Genomic DNA, 27,583 nt, shown 5'->3' with positions numbered 1-27,583 from the left:
ACAGATAAACAGGCAGGCAGATGTAGACGGAGAGATAGATGGCACTTACAGACAGATGGACTGGATTCAAAGGCACAAACTGATGACAGTTTAAAAAATATTTTTTTAAGTGGTGTTAAAATAATCCATGAGAAATGGAATTTCTGGCAGAGTGACAAAACAACTTAAGCACTTTTGAATTGTGTTATTTTCAGATGTAGCACCATGCCATTGCATTTTTAAAGTGTTAAACTGACTGCATAGAAATTCAAATGCCAGATAAACTAATCTTTAGGGCCCATTCTGAATGGATTAACCTTTCAAATACTGAATGTATTCTCAACTTTCTGTAGCCCCATTGACATGTTGTGCTCATCCATCCTCAGATAGTGGCCTCCTGTCTATTGCACCCTTCCTCTGCTCTACCAGCAGTAGCACAATCTTTAAATATCGCAGCAGAAGTGTAGGCTGCGCAGTTTACAGGGGACATTAGGTGTAGGACTAGATGAGGTTACAGAGATAGGGAAGGCTGAGGACATGGAGCGATTTGAAAACAAGGATGAGAATTTTAAAATTGAGGCGCTGCTGGACCAGGAGCCAATGCACATCAGCGAGCTTAGGAATGATGGTGAATGGGACTTCGTGCGAGTTGGAATATGGGCAGCACTGTTTTGGATGAGCTCAAGTTTATGGAGGGTGGAAGATGGAAGGCCTGGCAGGAGTGCATTGGAGCAGTCAGGTCAAGAGGTAAAAAAGTCATGGATGAGGGTTTTAGCAGCAGATGAGCTGAGGCAGGGGCGGATATGGGATCAGACGCTCATCTCAGGATCAAATACAACACTGAGGTTGTGAATGGTCTGGGACAGTTGCCAGCAAGAATGATGGAGTTGATAAAAGGAACAGAGTTTGTGGCAGGGACCAAGGACATTGGCATCGGTCTTCCCAACATTCCCAACATTTAGTTCGAAGAAATTTCTGCTCATTACTGGATGTCGGAGAAGCAGGCTGATAACTTAGAAATGGTAAATAATTCATTCAAAGAGCAAGCACAGACATAAAGGCTGAGTGGCCTCCTTTTGTGCCACGCAATTACGATTCCAGGATATAACAAATAAAGATGTGACAGATATTGCATTACATTATTTTTGCTGTCCCTGAGCATCGTCTTTATTGAAGTGAATCAGCGCATGCACAGGCAATAGTAAACACAGATTAAAACAAAGAGAGCAGCTGTCACACGCTATAAGTAAACTGAGCAGTTAGGGTTATATAAACAAGGCTGAAAGCAGTGTACAGTATTACACACAATACTGTAACTTTATGCAGAGTTTGAAGAAACATTTTGCAATGGCAATATGTATTAATGTCTGTACTTCACAGAGAAGGAGCAGACACTGAGCAGTAATGGAAGAGATGGCTAAAAGATAAAGGAGTGAAATTCCATTGGTCATGATCCCAGTGCCTACTGCACCCACTGGTGCCCTTCACCACTGACCCAGGCATAGAAGACACCGCACCCACCCCCCCACCCACCTCCATCCTTGGCCCCGCTGCCCTCTTGGCTCAAAGCCCTTCCCCTAGGTGGCCTTGTTTGGTGCAGGCGGAAGCTGCATCTTCAAGCAGGAAACTTCCAGGCAAGGACAAGACATGGAATGTCCAAGCCCCTGCCTATTTCCTGGCTCTGCTACTGTTCTATGCCAGGATTACTGACAGGGAGTAGAAATCTCAGCTTAAGGACTTTAAGGAGGTTTTTAAAGTGAGGAAAGAAGGAACAAGAGACTGTGGTTTAGAGAGGGTATTCTAGAGACTTGAGCTGAGATGACTGAAGACTCTGCCACTGCTGGTAGAGCAGATGAAGGGTGTGATACACAGGCCAGTGTCTGAGAATGGAAGAGCACAGCGTGTCAAGTAGGGCTGCAGAGGGATTGACGTGGAAATAAAGGCGAGAAGTTTGAATTTGATGTGTTGGGGCACAGAAATCCAAAAGGCCATTGAGGAGAGTGGAGTTGGGCAACTGTGATGGACACAACGCTGACATAAGAGCTTTGGGTGTGTTGAAGCACCCCATTTCTCTGATGCCTCCCTGGAGGCACTCATTGATTCAGCATCAGGGAGCTGTTTTTCCCAGCCTCAGGAAGCAGAAATATGCCAGCGAGACCAAGAGGGCTTGGATGGAGGTGGCCACAGATGTCAGCAGCTGGGTCTCACAAAAAGTACCTGGGTCTAGTGTAGAAAAAGGTTCAGTGATCTCTTATGGTCGGGTAAGATGAATGGCCAGCGGCTGGTTCTTTGGGCAGCAACTCTCTAAGCACCAGCATGCACGTGAGCTGACCTCACAGAATGACCATATTTCTTCCATTGTCAGAGTAAATCAAGGTCACAACACTGAGATGCAGCCAATCTCCCATATGTGACGCCATTCAGATCGGGACATCACTGAGGAGCACATCAAGCCACATGTATGTCATGCTGGAAGAGATGAGGGAGGGCAACCTATTCCTGAATCTTTCTCCTCTCATCCCGCAGGAGAAGAGAGCCCACAATATGCTAGAGATGGCCAGAAGTGGAGGAAGCGGCGCTGTAGATCGCCAGGTGCCTTTGAGGCATTCAGTGGGGGATGGCGAGACGGGAGGCCATGAGCAACAGGGGCAACAGCTCTTTCTTGAGATGAAGGGCATGGAGGAGACTCCTGCCCAATGCGAGCTATGGATCTTAGACTGCTGTCATCTGTGGGGTTGGGGCACTTGTTGAGTAGGAACAGTTCTCATTACCATTTTCTTGTGTCTCCCACAAGGCCATTTACAGAGTGGCATCAAAGTGGACCTGCCGTATTGGTGCTGACACCTTCGGCAGGGCAGGGGGAAGCCCACGGAACCTGCACTGTCACATCACACCTCAACACCTTCCACCCGCACAGAGACACTCACCCCAGTTAGGTCACAGATTAGCATAGAAAGGGGAGCACTGGATGAACCTCACAGCCCACGTGAACAGGAGGAGGAAGGTGAGGCATAGTCATCTGTGGGCAGTACGCCTCGGAGGATGGAAGACAGCGATGATTCACTGGACGAAGCTGCTGGGCCTCATGTGTCATAGACATGGAAGGCATTCCTTGAGAACCATAGGCAGATAGGTTCATGCCTATCAGCGTTCCCTGAGGCCTTGAGGAGCCATGGGCAGGCAATAGAGGAGTCCATGCAGCACATGTCCTCTGTCATGATCGCATGAGCTCCTCCATTGAGAGATTGGGCAACCTCTTGGAGAGCCAAATGTAGCATCACTCTGAGTGGGTGAAGGAGTAACCGCCTAATATGCACAGAAGAAGTGAACTGTATTGACTGCTGTATATTGCTGATGGTGCAAAAGTGCTTGGAGTGGATGCCAGCTGCGTCCCAGTTGGTAGCTGCTTCCAGCATACACAGGCAGCAGGAAAGGGATGAGACAGTCGTTGCGGCAGACAAAGAGCCACGCCTCAGGGGCACTGGCATCACCCTTTGGCCCCTCGACCCCCCCAACTCAGTAGCTATCTGTTGTCAGGGTTCTGTGACAGTGAGAGCCCCAGGCAGGATGCAGGCGCGGCAGCCTGTGGAGGAGCCCCCACGGGCACTTCCAAGATGAGGACGGAAGCCACGGGCATCTCAGCTGGTGGCAGACAGTAGGGAGCAGTCTGCCTCCATCTCATCCTCTGCCACAGGGGGCAGCACTGCGTAGAAGTGTTAGGGAAAGGAAAGTGCCACGACGTTAAATTCACTTAATGGGTCACCTGGGTGCTATTGTCTACATCCGTTTGATATTTTGATTGCCTCGTAATATAACTTCTTTATGTCATCACTCTGACAGGTGTGTTGTTGATGTCAAAGGCGGGGGGGCGTCACATTGTAGGGCAGGTGACGGGGACGGGGGCCCTGAGAATGTTATATGTCCATGCCTTATGCTTTTGGACAATGGTGGATGGAGGAACCCTCCATCTGCATGTTCATGGTTGCCAGTGGGACCTCGCAGTTAAAGGTCATAGTGGTGAAATAGCTCTGTATGCTGAAAGGTGAGTTGTGGGATCCTGAGCCGCAAGGGCGATCAGGTGAAGCACTGCTGAATCAGTGTAGCCTTTGTTGCCACATCAGCCTACAATTCACCCTGAGCTCTGGGATGGCATTGACAGGCATCCTCCAATGCCGGGTCGCCGGCTACCTCTGAAGCAATCCCTTCCTCCTCCTCTTCCTCCTCCTAGTCCTCTTCCGAGGTGGAGTGGCGCTCCAGCTCCTCCTCTTCATCCATCTCCAGGCCTCTTTCCAGTGTCATGTTGTGCAGAGTGTAGCACATGACCATGACACAGGAGACTCTGGCTGGCTTGTACTGGAGGGCACCACCTGGCCGATTAAGGCAACGGAAAGCGCATCTTCAAGAGGCCAATGGTATGTTCAATGCAGGGGTGTGTTAGGAGATGGTTCTAGTTGTTGCGCCTCTCTCCATCTGTGCCCGGGTTTTGAATGGGCATCAGGAGGCACCTCCTTAAGGGATAACCCTTAGCTCCCAGCAGCCACCCACGGAGTCTGCATGTGGGCCTGAAGAGGTGCAGGTGCGACACCTGAGACTCTTGCAGGTATTACGATTAGGTGAGGAGGAGTCTAAGGTCGAAGGGCTCCCCTCTTGTCCCTCTCTTTGTTTGACCAGAACAAGTTTATTTCTTTTTTTAAAGTGGATAAACATGCCAATGCAGTGAGTGTTTAACTACGATCATAAAAAGAATCAATCGGACAGGTTTTCTTGAGTTTAACAAAGAAAGAGGTTAGCTTTATTGTATTTAAACTGATCTAAGTAAAATAATAAACTATGGTCCAACTTTCACACACACACACTCGAAGTTCACACATACACCCAAATAGATTACAGAGTGGGGAAGGATAGCTTTGTTGAATTAGAGTTCAGAGAAATAAAAAGGGGGATATAGTCTGTGGAGGTTGGTGACTCAGCTGGCTTCTGCTGAATTCAGTGGTCCTGAGGCTTGGAGATGTGGATGGCTGATTCGGTGGTTCTCCTGGAGACAGTGATGCAGGTGACTTCCTACCAAGGGTCTCTGTCTACAGCAGTGATATGCCTAAGTGGTTACGCCAGCAGGTAGGGTTCGAAGCTTACAAGATGGATTGGGGAGAGAGACCCCACTTGGGTCTTTTCATGTCAGTCTTTAGCTGCTTGTCTGGTTGCTGCAGAGAAAACACCAGCTTAAGCACACAGATGATGACCATCACCCAGTGATTCAAGCATGATGGTTACCAGTGTGTATTCCTTCTTGCAACTTAATCAGTCCATGTCTAGGAATTCCCCTCTCACAACCAGGGTCCCATTGTTCAAGTGATTAGGTTTGAGTGGTTCATCTCCACCAATTTAATGTCCAGGTGATAGCCTTAATGTTTTGCTAATGGAACAGGATAGGGAGTTAACTCAGATTCCCCAGGTCATTGTTCTTGATGGGTCTGTGCTGACAATTCGTCTCCACCTCAATGCATTGGAATGTGGAGTATAGTGATGCAATTTGGGGTGGCCATCTTAGCTGCTAGTAGAGTCACCTCTGAATTGTTTCTTTTTTAAAAAATTTAATTCAGGTTCCAGCCGGTGGATTAAAAAATTCGTAATCGTCATTGCACATTTTCGTGACACAGGAGAAAGGAGTCATGACAGCAGCCCAGGAACCGGGCAAAGACCCGCAAGATTTGCTTCCTGTGATCACTAACCAGCTGGATATTCAATGAGTGAACATATGAACGCTCAAATTAGGATCGGGAGTAGGCCACTCAGTCCCTTAAGCCTGCTCCGCCATTCAACCAGATCATGGCTGCTCTGATTATAACTTCAACTCCACATTCCTGCCTACCCCCAATAACCTTTCACCCCCTTGCTTATCAAGAATCTATCTACCTCTGCCTTAAAAATATTCAAAGACTCTGCTTCCACCGCTTTTTGAGGAAGAGAATTCCAAAGACTCACAACCCTCTGAGAGAAAAAAATTTCTCCTCATCTCTGTCTTAAATGAGCAACCCCTTATTCTTAAATAGTGACCCCTCATTCTAGATTCTCCCATAAGAAGAAACATCCTTTCCACATCCACCCTGTCAAGAACCCTCAGGATCTTATATCAAGTTGCCTCTGACTCTTCTAAATTCCAGCAGATAGAAGCCTAGCCTGTCCAACCTTTCCTCATAAGACAACCCACCCATTCCAGGTATTAGTCCAGTAAACCTTCTCTAAACTGCTTCCAGTGCATTGACATCCTTTCTTAAATAAGGAGACGAATACTGTGCACAGTATTCCAGATGTGGTCTCACCAATGCCCTGTATAACTGTAACATACCCTCCCTACTTTTGTATTCAGTTCCCTTTGCAATAAATGATAACATTCTATTAGTTTTCCTAATTACCTGCTGTTCCTGCATACTAACCTTTTGCGATTTAGGCATTAGGACACCCATTTCCCTCTGCATCTCAGAGCTCTGAATATCACACCATTTCGATAATATGCTTCTTTTTTATTCTTCCTGCCAAAATGGACAATTTCACATTTTTCCACATTATACTCCATTTGCCGGATCTTTGCCTGCTCACTTAACCTCCTTGTAGCCTCCTTATGTCCTCTTCACAACTTACTTTCCGACCTATCTTTGTGTCATCAGCAAATTTAGCAACCATACTTTCGATCCCTTCATCCAAGTTATTTGTATAAATTGTAAAAAGTTGAGGCCCCAGCACTGAACCCTGTGGCAAACCACTCGTTATATCTTGCCAAGGCTCTCAAGTGTGACTAATTAGATCTTCAGCCTCAACCTGTTTCCTGTTAGCTAGCCAATCTTCTATCCATGCCAATATGTTATCCCCTACACCATGAGCTTTTATTTTCCAGACTGACCTTATCAAATGCCTTCTGGAAATCTAAGTACAGTACATCCACCAATTCCCCTTTATCCACAGCACATGTTTCTTTTTCAAAGAACTCCAATAAATCGGTTAAGAATGATTTCCCTTTCACAAAACCATATTGACTCTGCCTGATTACATCGAATTTTTCTAAGTGCCCTACTATAACGTCTTTAATAATAGCTTCTGACATTTTCCCTAAGACAGATGTTCAGCTAATTGGCCTGTAGTTTCCTGCTTTCTGTCTCCCTCCTTTTTTGAATAAAGGAGTTACATTGGCTATTTTCCAATCTAATGGAACCTTCCCAGAATCTAGGGAATTTTGAAAATTAAAATCACCGCATTAACTATCTCACTGGCCACTTCTTTTAAGACCCTAGGATGAAGTCCATCAGGACCCGGGGACTTGTCAGCCCGCAACTCCAACAATTTGCTCAGTGCCAGCCCTTTCTGTTCAGGAATCTGACTGGCTGGTCTGTCAATGCCTTCATGGCTACGTGGGTGCAATCTATGACCCCTCCTGGACCTGAAGGAACCCATCAATGGCAGTAAAGCCCAAAGCCCTCTGTGCCTGCCCTGGCCCATCTGTGTCAAAGTGAAATTTTAATCCCACCTGCCAGAATATGGCATCCGTGACCTATCTGGGTATAATGAGCTGCCGACTGCGAGATGCCACCTATGTCCATAGCTTATTCCTGGAATGACTTGGTTGCATAGAAGTTTAGGGCACTGGTGACATTGACGGCTGCAGGTAAGTGACTGCCATGGGGGTGGGGGGGGGGGGGGGGGGGGTGGTGGCTCAAGACCTCAGGTCATTGTGGGTCAGAAAACACAAGTCCGAGACCATCTACTTAGATAAGCGCAGTCCTGCATGGACCTGGCGTTCTGTCATTTTCAGGTAAGTAATTCTTGGGCATTAGACCCAATGTCTTGGGCAGTGCCTTCTTCTCCTTGCAGTTTCCCCACCCCTACCCAACACTGTGCTCCTCTGACTTCCTGCTGTCCAGGAGGTTACATCTGCTGAAGCTCATCCTGGCTGCTCTGTCCATTGTCAGGGTAGCCTCATCTCATCCGTAGTCCCTCAGCTGGGCTTTGTGCATTCACCAGCCTTCCCCTGCCACCCCCAGCTGCCCAAGTGATGCCAGCGGCCTCAATTCCCTCTCAGGATTCCGACCACTCACCACTGAGAAAAGCAAGTCTTATAGCTCCAGCAAAGACTATATTGTGACACTTTTGGAGCAGTTGAGCTTTATTTTGTGCCTCTGTATTATTTTAATCATCCCTTCCCATAGCCCTCATTGCCCTCTGCATTGTTCACGACTTTACACCTTGTCATGCTCCAGACATGGCGTTTTCCCCGTGCCCTTCCTTTGAAGATTGTAAGTTGCCACTGACAAGCCTCTTAATGAGCTCCTCAATGAGCTCAACAGGCACTTAATTGGAGCCATGCGAAGTTGCCATTCCCTCCATCCCGGCATTCCTTTAAAAATGGCTTTGTGGTCCGAAGGCAGTGGGACCCAGTGCTGACCTCTGAGAACGCATTCTTTAATTCGCACACACACCTGCTCCCGCAATTGCGGGCTTCACAAATCCAGCCCATTGAGTCTGGAGGTGATGAAAGCCAAGTATCAATGGTAACACTCTTGCCTCTGAGAGTCCCACTCCAGAGATTATGGTCAGTTCAGTCTGAGAAAGCTGTTGGGGAAGGAGGTGGAGTTGGGGCTTGGGTTTGGATTTTTGGTGCTTTGCTCTTCCCAGTTGAGCAGGCACCTCAAAATCCAACAGGCCTCTTCACCAGAATGGCCGATTGACCAGCGCACTCAACCCAAAAGTCAAAATAGATCCCATGGCAATCTAAACATAGGAACAGGACGAGGTCACTAAGCCCCTTGAGAAGTTCCACCATTCAATTAGATCATGACTGATCTGTATATTTATTTCATTTATCCACCTTGGTTCTGTAAATTTTAATACCCTCAATTAGCAAAAATTGTTTAAGAACCAGCTTTGAGCATGCAACCAGGGAGTTCAGATGATACCATGAACCAGAAGAACAAAGCTTGAATGATTTATAAAATCACTTAAATCTAGCAATAACAACTGTGAAGAAACTTCCAAAGATTTTTTCAGACCACATTTGGCATTTATATTTGTTTTTCTCTTAAACTGAGCTTCAGTATTATACCTTCTCTCCTACTTTTCACATCCTCAGTGGGCTCCTCCATCCTTTAACTTGGTTTCTCAACAAACAAAGAGTCTGTTTATTAATTACATTTTGTGCCTTGTGTTACTGCTGTCATTCTCAGTGCAGATTTGTCCTGTCCAGCTCTTTGCCAAGTGATGGTGAGAGGGGCTGTTGAGATGGTGGAGGTCAATTGAAAATTTCAAAACTGAGACGGACAGATTTTTGTTAGGCAAGGGCATTAAAAGTTCTGAAACCAAGGCAGGTAGATGAAGGTAAAATATAGAACAAGCATGATCTATTGAATGACCTTCACCTGTTCTTAAAATGGAAAACCTGATTGAAGGCTTCAAGACCGTGAGAAGATAAATAGTGATTGAGAGTTTCCACTGGTCACTCAGATTATAAACAGAGGACAGAAATTCAACGTAATCAGAAAAACAATTAAAGAGGAGGCTAGATAAAAAATAAATCTTTACACAGGGAGTGGATGGAATGTAGAATTCTTCACCAAAAAAACAACTGTTCAAACAAAGCCCTTAATACTTTTGAAAGGGGATTAGATAATTGTGTGAAAAAATAGAGCATTCAACAGTTTGGGCGTGAGTAAGAAATTAAGTTTGGTAGAGAAATATCCCTTGTGATTTTTTTTATGCTAAAGGAGCATTTAATGCAAGTTATTATTGCTGACTTGATGAGCAAATTGGCTATTATCTGCATTATAACATTCTCTGATTCTTGACTGCTAGAACTTCCTTTGACGACTTCCTCAGTGAAGAACAACTAGCATTTATATAATCGCCTAAAACGGCCGAAGATGCTTTGCAGGCATGTGTTCAGACAAAAACTGACTCTGAGTCAAAGAAGCAGATTTTAGGGCAGGTGACTAATCACTTGGTCAAAGAGGTAGGTTTTAACCAGCACCTTAAAGGAGGAGAGTGAGATCGAGAGGCAGAGAGGTTTTGGGCAGGAATTCCAGAGCTTAGGACCCAGGCTGCTGAAGGCACGGCTGCCAATGGTGGGGAAAGGAAGTGGGGCAGCACCAGAGGCCAGAGTTGGAGGAACGGGGAGCTCTTGGAGGGTTGTAGGTTTGGAGAAGGTCACAAGGTTGAACCTAACAGAATATTTTTTAACACAGGAGTATTCACCCACTATATCATACACACACTTTATTTAAGCTTAAAAAGTGTACAAAAACTCAAAAAATTGTTGGACGGGATTCTTGTGTTCTGAGATCAGATATAGATTTGTGAAACACATCAGGGAAAAGGAAGGCTTTAACCCTGTTCATTGGAATAAATTATGCAAAGCCAAACAATTGCTATTCTGAAGAAAATGTAGCTACATTGTCAAATCTGAATCAGCAGGAAATGAAACATCCACTTCACAGCTGAATTCTCTGAAATTCTCAAAGCATTATTTCTGTTTAAAGAGTAAGCACAGATCTGTACAAGGCTTACTAATGCTGTTGGCAAAAGCGGTCATTTGAAAATATGTAGGCAGCCCGATAAAAAAAACCTTTACTGTCAATTGGTCACATCACCCTGTTTATTATTACAAGAGTCGATCATTACATTGGTTCACCCCTTCCCTCCTCCTCTACAGCCTCAGTGTGGTAGCCATTTTGGTGAAGGTGTAACATGGAAGCCAGGCATTCAGCCACAGGGAGGGAAGAAGAAGGAAGAGAATGAAAAGAAGGGTGGTTCACTTTCACATGACTTGGCGGAAGCTTGTGGCAGGTTATCAGCTCACCAGCTTCATCTATGGTGGGACCCAAAAGAAGGGGGAAAAGTTTAATAAAAACCCCATGGTAAATCCTCACACTCATACGTGCACACAATAATCAAATCAGTATCTTTGAAAGGGGAGTAGACTAAGTATGAACCGGCAGCCTGGCTACTGTCATTGCTGGTCTGTTAAATAGATTCCTTCCCGGTCCCCACATGCCAGTAGCTAAAGCTGTCAGCTACACATAATCAGCTGCACTCACTGTATCCACCTCAGTATGCATCTGCATCAGTGAGGTGTTCTGATATCTGTGTTGCTCACAAGCCATTGTGCCCTCTGTATGTAAACACTTCGAGCATCGCAGGAGCTATGCTGTCATGGTAACATCAGCACTGCATGCGAACAGCAGTTTTGGAAGACTCCCTCCATTAAGGTTTTCTGTTGAGCCATGTGACACAAATCAAATCAATGCCTTTGGAAATTTATTTTTGGTTTTTCAAGAGACGGGAGCTACTGGCAGTGACTGGAGCTTTAATAGAGACCCAGGCGGCACAGTACTTTATCATCATATGTCAAGGAGTGTAACTCTGCCACCCTCCACCTTCGACACTATTGATTCCCAGACAATAGCTTCCAAATTGCTGTTAAATAAAAAGGTAAGAGAAAGACAAGGATGGGAAAGGCCATTCATCCCATCAAGCCTATCCCTCCAGTTTTTCAACACACACCCTGAATTTCCCTAATGCCTTTGATTCCGCTATCTTACCTGCTGGATCACTGAAAATCTTACTCACCCTTTGAGTAAAAACTTCAAAGTTCTGTTCTAGAACCATGGCCTAATGAGATATTAGCACACAAACATTAACAAGTTTGCAAGATCACGATTTCAATTGAGACACTTCCCATTTAACTTAACGCCACAATTAAAATGCCAGTGAATGTTACATCACCGTGCTAAGCTTTTATTCATTAACATCTCTAGTTTCTACCTTTGCATTGCATAAAAGTAAATATTGTATATTTACAACAGAAGTTTCAAGAAACCCTTGTCCACAGTGATTGTGACAGATGAGGCTGACTCAACTCAGGTTCCGAAATCACTCCTGTAACACATGCTGTACTATTGAATTTGAATGTTGCATACAAACATACGAATTAGGAGCAGGTGTAGGCCACTCGGCTCCATACGTCTGCTCTGCTATTCAATAAGATCATAGCTGATCTGATTGTAACCTCAACTTCACATTCCCACCTACCCGCAATAACATTTCAACCCCTTGCTTATCAAGAATCTATCTACCTCTTCCTTAAAAATATTCAAAGACTCTGCTTCCACTGCCTTTTGAGGAAGAGCGTTCCAAAGACTCATGACCCTCTGAGAGAAATCATTTCTCCTCATCTCGGTCTTAAATGGCTAACCCCTTATTTTTAAACAGTGACCCCCTAGTTCTAGACTCTCCCACAAAAGGAAAGATCCTTTCCACATCCACCATGTCAAGACCCCTCGGAATCTTATATGTTTCAATCAAGTCGCCTCTTACTCTTCTAAACACCAGCAGATACAAGCCTAGCCTATCCAACCTTTCCTCATAAGACAACCCGCCAATTCCAGGTAATGGTCGAGTAAACCTCCTCTGAACTGCTTCCAATGCATTTACATCCTTCCTTAAATAATGAGACCAATTCTGTACAGTATTGGTAAAATAGTAGCGTGTTGGTGAAGTAGTTCCGTAGTTCTGTCCTATAGTGTTCCATTGTTGGGGTGGGGGAAGAGGTGGTGGTGGGGGGTTGGGTGGAGGGGCAACTGCATCCAAAAGTTGCTTGCCAATTCCTAAGTCTTGGTAACTTAACGCTATTAAACCGGAAAAAGTAGCTGAGGCCAATCTATTACTAATTTTATCATGCTAAAAAGTGAGTTGCGAGGTGTGAATGAAAGCACAAGACTAGGTTGAGTCTTAGATCATTGTGAACCTCTCCCAGTTCAAATGTAAGTGTTAATCCACTAAACGTTTATTTTATATTTTGTCTTTCAAAACCTTTGAGTAACTGGAACCCTAAAGATCATTGGTTAGGCTGCAATGCTGTGTTTAAAACAGCAAAGGCTGAGTTTATACATTAGTCAAAATTAAAATACTTGTTACAATATAGACATAATGTAATAAACTACAGGACAAGCGTCTGCAATGTGTTGCCAGCTAGTAACACATTGAAGAGCTCAGTTAACATCACAGACCAATAGTGCAAAACTCCACTGCTTTATCAGTGTCATCACAACCCCAGGATGTGTTACTGCCTTGTGATTATAGTCTCTGTTGTTCTTTATGATGTCTTCAAGCTTGGTGTTTACTTTTCATTAGGACATAAGAATTTAGAAACAAAGGAAGGTCTTTCTGAGGCACCGACCCGCTCCAATACCTAAGTCATTTTTCAGGTCCCAGTTGACTAATAATAACCTGCCCCAATCACATATCTTACTATGTTTGATCAAAATTCTCATTTGAATGCCCCGACAGAGTTAGTGTTCACTGCGCTGGCTGATCAACTATCTCATAATCATGAAGCAGTTATACTTATGCGCAGAAAATAACTGCAGAAGCTGGACATCCGAATCAAAACCCGAAAATGACAGTAACACTCAAAAACCAGGCAGCATATATGGAGAGAAGAGGCCAGTTAATACTTTGGGTGCTGAGTTTTCTTCAGAGTTGAAAGTAATGAGAGCCAGAGGCCACATATGTAAATTTGAACTCCACACTTCCATCAAATTGCGTGAATGTCAAGTTGCCGATACGAGCTGATGCTCTTGGAGTTCTGATTTAGGATTTGCCCACCCAATGAGGCAACAATGCAAAGGACAGCTCTTTAGGACCCTGAAGTCCATATAATTCAAATATGGCAAGCCAATAAACAAGCAACATAAATGTAGCTAGGACTGAGATCCTTGGGTTTCAAGGGCCACGTTGGCAGGGCTGGTGGGTCATGCATGACACCAAGCATTATTTGGGCATCACTGTCATAGAGGGTAGCACTAGATCCTGTAATGAAATCACATAATTTGCCAGGTAATGATAATGTAGGTTAGTGAACTGATTGGAAGCAGATTCTTCAGTAACTTTCAAAAGGGAATTGGATAAATACTTGAAGGGGAAAGAATTTGCAGGGCTTTGGGAAAAGAGCAGTTAATGGCAGTAATTTAAAAGCAAAATACTGCGGATGCTGGAAATCTGAAATAAAAACAAGAAATGCTGGAACCACTCAGCAGGTCTGGCAGCATCTGTGAAAAGAGAAGCAGAGCAAACGTTAACTCTGCTTCTCTTTTCACAGATGCTGCCAGACCTGCGGAGTGGTTCCAGCATTTCTTGTTTTTATGGCAGTAATTGGATAGCTCTTGCAAAGAGCTGGCGCAGGTACCATGGAGCAAATGGCCTCCTTCTGCACTGTACAATGATTCTATGATTATATGTATAACCCAGGAGACGGGTGTGGAGGAAGAAACTTTTTGGGCATAAAACAACATTGTAAATGTGCCTGTGAAGGTTTTCTCTGTTATTTCCAGCAAAAGCGTTCACTTGTTCCAAAATAAAGGATTCATGATTTCACTGGAAAAAACTGAGGGAATCTTCCAAAATGCAATTACCATACCTGACAGCAGTAATTTGTGGAGAGAAGTATTACTTGTCTAAGTTGATGGAAAGCGAGACGTGCAGTTGGTATTGTTCCTCAGAGAGTGTATCTGTCCACTCAAAGGGCACACTTATAAAGGAAGGGATCTGTGGCTGCGGTTCAGCAGACAGCATCCTTCAAGGGAGCTGTCACCACACTAATGAAACCACAGAGGTCTGTCATTGTTCCTCTTCCCTATTTGCATTTTCTTCCAAGTAGGCAAACCAGCGACCCTCACATTAACCCTATCAGTGCCACAGGTTAAGAGTGCTCTATCCTGGATATTCTTCAAGAACATTAAAATTCAGATTTTCTTTAAAAAAAGGATTCACATTCTCAACTTCCAATATTATTTCATTGCATTCACTTATCTTTCCTCCTACCAGCCACCCTCCCCCCCATCCCACCCCATCAAGTTTTCTCCCCACAGTTATGGTTCCACAGACAGCTCCGTGCCAGCCTGCCCAAATGGACATTCTTCCTGGTCAGCATCAACAGGATGTTCAACTGTGGGAGGCATTGAAATTCTCCTGTCTTCACCCAGTGTCCCCACCTATCTGCTTTTCCAAGAAGGTCACCACATAGTGATCGGGAGTGGGAACCCTGGCTCGTGCATTTCCCCTTTCCGAGCCACAGTGGCACATGGTCGTACTGGATACCCCTGCCTCAACAGCAAAAAAAAATCTCATCAGTGTGACAGAATACCCTTAGAAATTCAGGATCACAGAACACCCATGAATCAAGACAAGTACAAGAGTGGGCCAGATTTTGCTTGAGTGGGGCATAATTTGTTTCCTCACACCTTCAGCTTGAAAATTTTTTGCACTGCAAATTGCTGGAAGTGCAAGCTGATGACAGGGCGGCAAGGGAAAGGGGGCACCCAGGACTTTGGTGAGTGATGGGACCAATGGTCAATCTCCTTAACCAATGGGATTTAACGATTGAGAAAGAAGCAGAGAATGACGGAGAAGGAAATATGGTGAATTAGAGTCAGATCAGGTACACAAAGAGGAATAAATCAAGGGAATGAAAGATTGGATTGAGAGAGGGAGAACAAAGTCTGAAAGGAAAAGTGGGATTTTTTTAATTTACATTTTAAAGAACAATTAACTACTTGCAGGAATGAGACTCCACAGTTTCAATTGCTTCCTTTCTGGGCCAGAGAAGTTGAGTGGGAACACAAAACTCAACATTAAAAGGGCACTAAAGCTATTGAATAGCAGTCCTAACTTTCCACGCTGAGTTTATTTAGCAATTAATGCACAAATGCATCAATGCCTCACAGACAAGTGGAGGGCCAGCAGCCGTTTTTGCGAGGCTAACAGTAGAGCAGCACAAATCACCAGTAACGTGTGTCAATTAGCAATTCATGGGGCACAACTCTTCCTCATCACAAATTGCTGGATGATTTATGCATTAGCAACATTGAGTGTCATTAAACCTTGCAAAATTTTCCCGGCAAATTCTGGGCCAATATAACCAATGCTATCGCAAAGTGGAAAACTACCGGCAGCAGACCTGTTTAACAACATCAACAACTTGCATTTACATATCACTTATAATGTAGCAAAATTTCCCAAGGAGTTTAACAAGAGTGAGATCAATAAAAACATGTCTGACACTGAGCCGTGTAAGGAGATATTAAGACGGGACCAAAAGCTTGGACAAAGAGGTAGGTCTTAAGGAGCATCTTAAAGGAGGAGAGAGAGCTAGGGAGGCAGAGAGCTTTAGGGAGAGAATTCCAGAGTTTAGGACCTAGGCCAGCTGAAGACAAAGCCACTAATGGTACAGCGACTAAAATAAGGATGTGCAAGAGGCCAAAATTGTAGGAGTGCAGATATCTCAAAGGCTTGTAGGACATGAGGATGTTACAGATATCATGAGGATGAGGCCATGGAGGGATTGAAAACAAGGATGAGGATTTGTCAGACAAGGAGCCAATATAGGGGTGATGGGTGAATAAGACTTGATGAGAATTAGGATATGGGAAGCAGAGTTTTGCATGAGCTTAAGTTTATGTAGGGTGGAAGAGAGGAGGCTGGCCAGGAAAGCATTGGAATAGTAAAGTCTGGAGGTAACAAAGGCATGGATGAAGGTTTCATCAACTGATGAGCTGAGGCAGGATAGGAATCAGGAGATGTTATGGAGGTGGAAAAAGCAGTCTTGGTGATGGAGCAGATTTGTGGTTGGCAGCTCATCTTTTCACTAATTTTTGAGAAATTTTTTTAAAGAATCACTTGTAACATTAGAACAGCAGTAGACCATTGAGACTCTTGAGCCTGTTCCACCATTCAATTAATTAGATCATGGTTGACCTGCATCTTAACTCCATCAATCCAACTTGGTCCCATCACCCTTAATACCCTCATTTACAAAGATCTATCAACCTCTGTTTTGAAATTGGCAATTGACTCCCAGTCCTGACAATATTTTAGGGGAGAGAGTGCCAGATTTACACTACCCTTTGTGTGAAGAAGTGCTTCCTGGCATCACTCCTGAACAGCCTAGCTCTAATTTTAACGTTATGACCCCTTGTTCTGGATTTCCCCCATCAGAGGAAATAGTTTCTCTCTATCTACCCTATCAATTACTTATACTCATTTAGTACAATTTGGAATTTTGACAGGATACAAGAGCAAAAACTGTAAAGTGCTGACTAGATTGTTTGCAGACAGAATGATCAATTATTTGGTTTGTTTGTACTATATAGATATATATACAGTGACTGCAGGTGATGGAGAATAATGGGGCTGGGCAGCACCAAGGGTATCTTATTATATAGACTATTAAATTCTCCTATTTCTTTGAATTCTTTCCTCAATGTAATTTTGCTTCTTTGCTTACCCAGCAACAGCAGACTAATTTGAAGAAATTCAACAACTTTAACAAGAAAGTTTTATTTTACCATGTGATTGTTTTCAATCATCCATTGTTAGAATTTCAGTCCAAAGGGTAAAATAACTATAATTTGCCAGCATGCTAAAAACATTTTGCTTGTATGAAGCCTTGACTTATCAACAACTCAAAATCTGATAAAACACCTTGACAGCTTGCAGAAGTACTAAAAATCACAGCCCCTGTCAAGCCACTGCTCCTCAATCTACTTCTCCATTATGAGCAGTTATCCTGATTTGCCCTTCCTAGGTTGAATGGGTTTCAATGAAAATTCCTCTGTAGAAGCATTTTGGTACAGTCACTGTTATTAGTTTCTGATTCCAGAAGTTGCAGTATGTAAGTGTAAGGGAAAACTCACATGCCAAATGGAAAAATATTAGTTTTGTCATATGAAACTTTGCCTGAGACCTTTTACTGGACATTATTACAAATAACTTCTAAAAGGCAGAACAGAGCATCTAAAGATGGCCATGTACAATTTGCATATGAGAAGCCAAAGGCAGGCTAGGAGACAGAGGTGATTGCCCAGTCCAGCCAGAACAATGAAGGTGCTCCTGATTCAATTAACTCGAATGGTTTTGTGAACATTGGTCGTCAAAAGCCATCGACACCCATTGACTTTGAAAGAGCCAAACACACCCCCTACCAAGTATGTGTGCACAGCTGGTGAGAATAAAGACAGTAACTGAACTCCAAGGAAGAAAGCACCTCTCTCTCTCTCCAGAAAAGTCCTAGGGAAGCCTTGGTGGCAGCTACTAAGCCTCAAGACTACAGATCCTTACAGGCAACAAACTGGGGACACGGATAAAGCCCCTCTCCTGCCTTCCAGAACCAGAGAAACAAGCCCGAATTCTGCACGTGGCTCAGCGAGGACTTCAAGACTTTAACTTCAACTAAGGACACTGAAACTCAGTAATTGAATTCCATTTATTATGGACTTTACTTCAACCTCCCAACTCTTTTTTCCCCTCTATATCTGTTTATGTGTGCCTCGCGTATGAATGTGAGCGTGGATGTATTGCGTATTTTAGTAATTTTAACTGGTTTAGAGTGATGAGGTTAATAAACTTACATCTTTCTTGTTTAAACTCAAGAAAATCTGTCTGATTGGTTCCCTTACGATTATTATTAGAGGAACAGTGAGCAAGTGCTCACTGAAGTGGTAAGCTAAATCACTGTGTTAAAAGGATAAACCCTGTTGCGGTCAAACCAGAGAAGGGGTGAAACGAGAGCCTGAGACCCCTTCCTCACCTGGTTGTAACAGAAAGTGTATGTTTAAATGTGTATAAGTTTATATGTGTCTATGTGTATGTATTTGTACATTTGTGTATATGTGTGTATACTGCATACTCAAAGTCTGTCTTGGAATTCAAGGACCAGCAGTTTATCTGAAATCAAAATGGCATTCAATACACCATATTCTTGTCAAACTCAGGAGCTATCTTTTCCTGTTCACTAATTCTAGTGAAAATACAGATGTGAATATAAAGCCAAGAACATTGCTTCCCAGTCACTAAAGCAATGAATGAAAGGCAATATCCCCACAGGACAGCTTTGCATCTATGCACTTTATGAGGTCATGGGCAATGGCCTCTGTTCAATTGTCAGTGACAGTAATTAGCAGGCAATAGGGATAACTATATCCCAGAATTTGATGGGTTTTGAACCAATGGCATTTAAAACCTTAATGTGAGTGTATAACAATACTAAACCATGGTCTATGGAAGACTGTAATGATAAATGCTCTGTCATGGTTTCATAGATGACCTTGACTGTGAAACCTACACTGAGATGCCTTCCTTTAGACATTATTATAACAGAGCAAGAATGTATTATACTATTATGCTGTTGGCTGTAATCAATTACTGATACATGAAGGGGAATTCAGTATGACAATGGAGACAATAATATTACTTTTCCAGCTGACTTTAAGGCTCTAGCTATTCATAGTCTTTATATTGTCAAGCACATTTAAAATTATTCGATTCAGCTACAGTTCATGAAGTGACATGAATAAACCTACATAAACAGAAATCGTATTACAGACAGATTAGTCAGCGAGGCTCTCAATTGTGACTAATTAGAACTTCAGCCTCAACCGCAGTTTGTTTATTTTTTATTTAGTTAGAGATACAGCACTGAAACAGGCCCTTCGGCCCACCGAGTCTATGCCGACCGTCAGCCACCCATTTACACTAATCCCATATTCCTACCACATCCCCACCTTCCCTATATTCCCCTACCATCTACCTATACTAGGGGCAATTTATAATGGACAATTTACCTATCAACCTACAAGTCTTGGGCTGTGGGAGGAAACCTGAGCACCCGGCGAAAACCCACGCGGTCACAGGGAGAACTTGCAAACTCCGCACAGGCAGTACCCAGAACTGAACCCTGGTCGCTGGAGCTGTAGTAGGGTGGGGTAACTGACAAAAGGACACATCCCTTTCCCTCACTGGCAGGTTGGTGGAAACAGCATTAGTGACGATGTCAAGTTGGATCAGCCTCCATGCCAAGAACACAAGAGCTGACTGAAGAGGGTGAGGTTGAATTGGGAATATTACATATGCTAGCTATTAAAAAGACTTCATACCACAGGCACCAATCTCTATTATCAGCTACAGTGGAGCAGACCCTCAACCTCCACCTCCAAGTTGCCCCGTAGAGAATGGAGATTGGTGGATAATCAACAGTTCCGAATGTTGGTATGAGATGTATGGGGCAAGTGACAAAAATGAATCTTTATTGTTGGTCACAGCGCGCAGAGTTTTCAAACTCATTACTGCCAGTTGTTTCTCAGGCTGCAGAGAATGCACATCTGAGACTGGCTGATACATACATTCCAGTGTAAGGAAAGGGTTAAAAAGACTGGTAGCAGAATTTTGCAAACTGATCTGATAAAGTGTGGTAATGTATCACCTCTATTGATTTGTCTTTAGATTGTAGTCACGTTAACATTTGGCCTTTGCTTATTAGACTGAGAAGTATGATTCTTAAGTGGTCATGTATTAAAATAGTTACAATTGTACAGCTACACTGCCATTCTAAGATGAGGACCACTGAACTTTTGAACCAAGACTGACTTTTTAATTTGAAGCAACCACCTGCTTAATGGTATAAGTTAATTGGGAAAGTGCCAGTGTGTGATGACACCAAGCAAGAGAGTATGTAAGCACTGATATCATTGCAAGGACAGAACATCTGGGTAAAACATTATCTTTTTAATTAGAGTTTAGCTGAATAATACAGAATCAAAGTCACACTTAGAATTAATCTATTCACTTTATAGAATAGCAATTATATCTAACAGGAGAGAAATCTGTGGCAAGATAACGAAGTAGGGGGTTGTATTGATTTTATTAGTGCAATGAAAAAAGAGCTTGTTAGTGAGGAAATTAGTTTGTAAATTGAGTCACTGATAAGGTACACAGTTATTAATTTCCCTTTGTTGTTTTTCACTTTTGGTATAATCATGTAGTGTGAAAAAAAAAGACTGAAGGGTGACCTGATAGAGGCCTTCAAACTTATGAAGGGGTTCAACAGGATGGATGTAGAGAAGATGTTTCCACTTGTTGCAGAAGTCCAAAACCAGAGGCCATGAATATACGACAGTTGCTAATACATCCAACAAGGAATTCAGGAAAAACATCATTACTCAAAGAGTCATGAGAATGTGGATCTTGCTACCACACAGAGTAGTTGAGGCAAATAGTATACATGCATTTAAAGGGAAACTAGGTAAGTACATGATGGAGAAAGGAATAGAAGGATATGTTGGTAAGGTGAGATGAAGTAGAGTGGGAGAAGGCTTATGTGCAGCATAAACACCAGCATGGAACTGGGATGGCAGGATTGTCTGATGAGGAGAGATTGAGGAAACTGGGCCTGTATTCTCAAGAGTTTCGAAGAATGAGAGGTGATGTCAGTGAAACTTACAAAATTCTTACAGTGCATGACAGGGTAGATGTAGATAGGATGTTTCCCCTGGCTGGTGAGTCTAGAACCAGGGGACATTGTCTCAGAATAAAGGGCAAGCCATTTAAGACTGAGAGGAATTTCTTTATTCAGAGAGTGGTGAATCTTTGGAATTCTTGACCACAGAGGGCTGTGGAAGCTCAATTATGAAGCATGTTCAAAACAGAAATAGATAGATATCTGGATACTAATGACATCAAAGGATATGGGGATAGCGCGGGAAAGTAGCATTGAGGTAGATGATCGGCCATGATCTAACTGAATGGGGGAGAAGACTCAATGGGCTGAATGGCCTACTCCTGCTTCTATGTTCCTGTGTTCCTATGACCTGTTGGGCCAAATGACCTGATCCTGTGCTGTAAAATTCGATGTAGTTCTGTGCTGATGAACACATAGCGGGGGAAGAGGAAAAGTATTAAAAAGTAGCAAACTATAATGAGAATTAGAATGCGAAGGTTCGAGCAATCTGAGTAGTGAGCTCAGAACTGTGACACGCTGAATCCCACAATCAAGTGTGATTGTAAGTGCTGTGTGATTGAGTGTTTGTAAAATAATGAAGGGACTAGATTGTGTGCATCTGGATCAATTATTTCACTCAATAGATTATGGAGCACCAGGGGTCACAATTACATGTAACATAAAAGGAGAATGAGGTTATATGTTCGGCGGTTCTTCTCTTCCTGGTGAATAGTAGACCTGTGAATGAGGTTGCCAGCTCATGTGCTGAGGATTGATTCAGTATTTCTTCAAGAGAGACCTGTTTCTAGCAGGGGAGAAAATCATCTCGTAGAAAATGTAAGCCCTCCATAATGTAAGCCAGGATCAATGTGCTCTCCTGGACCAGTTTTGATTGTCTAAAGGGATTGAAGAGGAATTTTCTGGATTTTTTCCCCCTGCTAATTGGCTTGTGGTTGTTTCCCCTCCCACTGGAAGTTACATGGATCTGAGTGAGTAGGGAGTCTCATGATATCACAACTATACAAGAGAGGCTAAAAGAACCAGTATGTCTTTTTATAGTCAAACGTGTCACAGAAATATCCGACAGTGTGATGCTTTGTGACCTGATAGCTGAAAATTAGGTAGTCATATAAATTGATTGAATATTATTTCAAGGTTTGCATGCAACAGATTGCTCCTTTGGAAGTATGTATCAGATAAACAGACTGACAGACATCAAATGCACTTGAATATTGCTGGCCACTGCAGCTCAAACATGACATGACTGTCATGATGACATAAGCGCATAACCTTCTGTGACAATTTTAATTAGTTTAATTTAGATAAACTGTTTCAGATGATTAACTGCCAGATAAACTCCAACATAGGAAGTTCTAAGTCTGAACCATTCTTAGTTAAGCATGGCGTAGTTTGTTAATTAAAAAAAATGCTTCCTTCTTGAATCAATGATAAGGAAATAATGTGGTACAGCTCTCACCGGAGCCGTTATGATAAGTCTTTTTTGCATAGCAGTTTGGAATGTGTGGGTAGTGCCAAAATGTTTCCAAAATTGAAGCACAGTGTAAAATTACAATTGGCAATAGGTATAGCAACATCTGTTAAACATATTCCTTCTTCAATTAACATCATCAGAACAGATGATGTAGTCATTATCACATTGCTGTTCATGGGACCTTGCTGTGTGCAAATTGGCTGCGACTCTTCCTATGTTACAACAGTGACTAATGTGTATAGGGGTCTTTGGCCGTCTTTTTGTAACAGGTTTTAATTTTAAACACACTGTGTTTTGAGCTCCCCCTTTGTGAATCCTTGTTCACAACTTTCCAATTATAAGGCAAAATGAGCACAAACACAAGCTTTCTTTGGTTTAAAGAAGAAAGATGAAATTTATTCAACCTTAAACTGAAACTCTAATACAGTTCACGCCTACGGATATACGACATGCACACGCGATATAAACATGCAGACAGGGACAGAAAAGAGCAGAAGAAAAGATAAGTGGAACAGTTTGAGGCAATATCTTGTTACTGTTTCTCGAACTCCCTGTAGTCCTTGATTGAAGATATGGTCTTGTGTTTTGTTGGGGCCCAGTATTCGTCTTAAACCTTGTTCACATAGGAGACTGTTCTCTCTTTGAGTTTACGTGTCTTCACAAGATTCATTTCCATGGGAAAGAGATGGAGGCAGGCAGAGAGGGTTCTGTTTCAGTTCCAGGAGCACAGTCTTCTTTACTCCATGAGCACACGGCTTTGTCTCTAAACTAAACTAAACTAAACTAAACTAAACAATCCTTTGTTGGAAGTTCAAATTCTCTGCAACAGTCAGTTATTCATGTGACTAAAACTGGTCTGACCACTTCTGTGTATTGGGGAAGCAACTGCTGGGTTCCCATTGTTTCAACATTGTCTGGTACTGTGCAAATGTCCTTCCAGTCAGGGCTTGCAATTTTAAGTTTTTGTTCATGTGGCGAAATAATGTGCGCCTCAGTCATGACAGATGGGGAGTTTGCCTGGCACCACATAGAATACTTAATTCACTGCAAAGCGCTTTGGGATATCCTGAGTTCATGAAAAGCGCTCTATAAATTAAAGTCTTTCTTTTTCTTTTCTTGGGTGATATTCAAGAACTTCACTAAATCAGTAATTATAATTGAACTTTGTATTTTGCATTACAGTGTTAAATGCTTTATGTCACCCACCAGTTGGATATGGACAGAAAGGTTTGACTGCAACTATATTAAAACATCACCTCTTTGAAATATGAAAGCAATATTTTGACAGTAACTGTAGAATTGAAATTAACTTTAGTTGAAGAGAGATGCTACTGTAATAAATATTATCAGTGAATAATATAATCCACAACTCACAGAGCAGTACAAGAGCATTATAAAAGCAGAGATATAAGGAAATTGTTATGACATGTATATAAAAAATGTATTATATATGGAAGTTAAGCTACTAAGTGATTTTGAAATGTACAGCTCACAAGTTTGAACTGTAAGCTGGTTGTAAATGTTTTGGCTCATTCGATGGTTAATCTTTTGATTAACTGGTAGTCTTCCTTACACCATACTCTGATGTTGCTACTTTTAGACAACATACTGATTTTACAGTGTTTTGTAGGGACTAACCCATTTTCAAAGTTGTTGCATGCATGCTCCTTGATATAAAGTTGTGGTGCGGTGATGTGGTTGGTGAATTCACTGTGATAAACAAACTGGTGGATATGTTATGGAGCAAAAGAAAATAATGTGCAACGGTTTCACCCTTTCTTTTACATAATCATTAGGAATCTTCAAGAAGTGAACAATAAAAATTAAAGTAATTGCAACTGATAGAAAACAATGCAAGGGACATCAGATTAAAAAGCCGTTGCCTCTCACCAGGGTGGTGACGGAAAATTCTAGAAGTCAAAAGCGTGACAGATTCAGAAATAATTAATCATAAATAAACCATGGATATCAGTCCACATATGTGGTTTAAACAAAGAGTAATAAATACACAAGGAATGAATGCAAGGCAGTAATCTTGAAGGATTCAAATTAGGTCATAAACTACAAGAGCAAATGCTACTGGTCAACATCCATTATCTGAAACCCAAGATGAGATTACTGCTATGAAATAATTTCCATGCATTCATTTTCTAAAAATATGTACCATTGAGGTTACAGGGCTGTGTTCATTATTGTCAAGGCAAATGATACAATGTGATTTTGTAGCTGATATACTGTAATGTCTTCACTGAAGGATTAATATTCACTAAAGAAACTATCTGTGACTAAATCAAAAGCAGCCATATTGAAAGTATATGTATTATGATTGAAATCATATTGAAAATCAAAAGCTGCATGAATAAAAATACAACTTGTTTTTACCTAGTATCTTTCATTACCTTAATACATCCCAACGCGCTTTACAGACAATGAGGTGCTTTTCAAGTGCAATCACTGTTGTATTGCAGGAAATGCGGCAGCCAATTTTCACACAGCAGGTTCCCACAAACAATTTGTTTTGGGTGATGTTGGTTGAAGTCTAAATTTTGGTGAGGACACCTTGCTCTTCTCCAAAGAGTTCCAAAGCATCTACCTGTTGGAGGTGAGCCTGCCTCTGCTGGGCCTGGAAGTCAGGCTGTGATTTTACGTGGTCCAGGCCCTTAATTGGCTTTGGGTGGGATTTCCGCCCCTCTGAGACAGAAGGCCCAACCTCCAAGAGTTGCTGGTCAATCATTGGGCCAGCAGCTCTTCAGTCCCAGCAGGGCCAATGGGAGCGATGACTACTGCTGGGACTGCACCCAGCAAGAGGAGCAGCAATGGAGGAGGCCCCGGAATTGAGCTAAGTGTTGGGGCCTCGCCAGGGACAATCGGCTGGGTCCCATTAGGTTGTGGGGGGATGGGGGGGGAATGTGCTCTAGTGGGGAGGCCCCTCCATGGGGCACAGGGTGCCCAATCAGAAGGGCACCCCCAACCCGCAAGGAGGCCGCCAGGTTTTACTGAGCGGCCGCCTGAGGTGTTGAGCCACCCGTCCGCCACTGGTAACATACCAGCGGGGGCAAGAGGAGAACCTGAAGTGGCAATTAATTGGCCATTTGTCACCTCCCCACCATGCATAAAATTGCAGCGGAGGCAGGAAGGCGATGGGAACAACACCCCCGCCTCCCATTCAAATTTACGCCCTGTAAAATTCCGGCCACAGTGTTTTCAACAGTTCAGCTCTCCCTCGGTATTGCACTGGAGTGTCTGCCGAGATTATGTGCTCAAGTCTCTGACGTGGGCTTGGAACCACATCTTCCAACTCAAATCTGCTACCACTAAGCGAAGGCTGATAACTAGAAAAACTATGAACTGTCTGGAATCCATTCTTGTCAGCTCACACAGTATGAACTGCCCTCCTACAGCAATCCACCCACTGACCATAAAGAGCTCAGACGACAACTGACATGATCTCTAGTGTTCAGCATCTTCACCCTACCTCCTGAATTGATAATTCAAGTTAAAAATAATCCATTCATAAGCTATATTTTGGTTTGTGTGCATGTGTAAAATTGTGAAAAACAGTAGCATTGGTAATTGTATTCCAATGCACAAATCAGCCAAATAGATTTTCAGTTAAGCATTACTGCAATGTATTCTGATTAATGGCTGTGTAGAACATTTTAGGACATACACAATGACATACAGTTTGAGCAGCAACACATTTGAAGAAGAGTGGTACAAAGCAAGTCTACAGTTAAAGTATTGAAAATGATGCTTTGCCGAATGTAACACAGAGGTAAGACACTTAGTGCACAGTAAAGAATTTGAAAAGTTGAGAACAGACTGCATTATGAAAGGTTTTTCGATTTATTTACCTGTTAACATCGCGCTTCGGATTATTTTTAAAAATTGTCTTCAGTGATCATATTTTCCAAACTGATCTGTTGCAAGATCTGTAACTTCTGGCAACTCCTAACAAAGAACAAAGAAAATTACAGCACAGGAACAGGCCCTTCGGCCCTCCAAGCCTACGCCGATCCAAATCCTCTTTCTAAACCTGTCGCCTATTTTCTAAGGGTCTGTATCTCTTTACTTCCTGCCCATTCATGTATCTGTCTAGATACATCTTAAAAGACGCTATCGTGCCCGCGTCTACCACCTCCGCTGGCAACGCGTTCCAGGCACCCACCACCCTCTGCGTAAAGAACTTTTCACGCATATCCCCCTAAACTTTTCCCCTTTCACTTTGAACTCGTGTCCCCTAGTAATTGAATCCCCCACTCTGGGAAAAAGCTTCTTGCTATCCAACCTGTCTATACCTCTCATGATTTTGAACACCTCAATCAGGTCCCCCCTCAACCTCCGTCTTTCCAATGAAAATAATCCTAATCTACTCAACCTCTCTTCATAGCTAGCGCCCTCCATACCAGGCAACATCCTGGTGAACCTCCTCTGCACCCTCTCCAAAGCATCCACATCCTTTTGGTAATGTGGCGACCAGAACTGCACACAGTATTCCAAATGTGGCCGAACCAAAGTCCTATACAACTGTAACATGACCTGCCAACTCTTGTACTCAATACCCCGTCCGATGAAGGAAAGCATGCCGTATGCCTTCTTGACCACTCTATTGACCTGCGTTGCCACCTTCAGAGAACAATGGACCTGAACACCCAAATCTCTCTGTACATCAATTTTCCCCAGGACTTTTCCATTTACTGTATAGTTCACTCTTGAATTGGATCTTCCAAAATGCATCACCTCGCATTTGCCCTGATTGAACTCCATCTGCCATTTCTCTGCCCAACTCTCCAATCTATCTA

At 42.9% G+C, this 27,583-nt stretch overlaps 1 protein-coding gene across 5 annotated transcripts in view; it reads right to left on the bottom strand.

Moving 5' to 3' along the window:
* The window catches only part of card11 (caspase recruitment domain family, member 11), a 250,123-nt gene that overhangs the window by 156,347 nt on the left and 66,193 nt on the right, over window positions 1–27,583 (bottom strand). Inside the window, exon 1 of one of the 5 annotated variants that reach the window (XM_068055822.1) lies at window positions 26,636–26,688. The exons of the other annotated variants lie outside the window; for them this stretch is intronic. Coding sequence (XP_067911923.1) covers window positions 26,636–26,645 — 10 coding nt within the window. The 5' untranslated portion in view covers window positions 26,646–26,688. Of the gene's footprint in view, window positions 1–26,635; window positions 26,689–27,583 lie in introns of those variants that run through there. 5 annotated transcript variants of the gene reach the window in all.

Source organism: Heterodontus francisci, chromosome 24, assembly GCF_036365525.1.
Source record: "Heterodontus francisci isolate sHetFra1 chromosome 24, sHetFra1.hap1, whole genome shotgun sequence".
Lineage (NCBI taxonomy): Eukaryota > Metazoa > Chordata > Chondrichthyes > Heterodontiformes > Heterodontidae > Heterodontus > Heterodontus francisci.
Note: the sequence above shows the minus strand (reverse complement) of the source record. Positions and strands in the feature narration are given on the sequence as shown.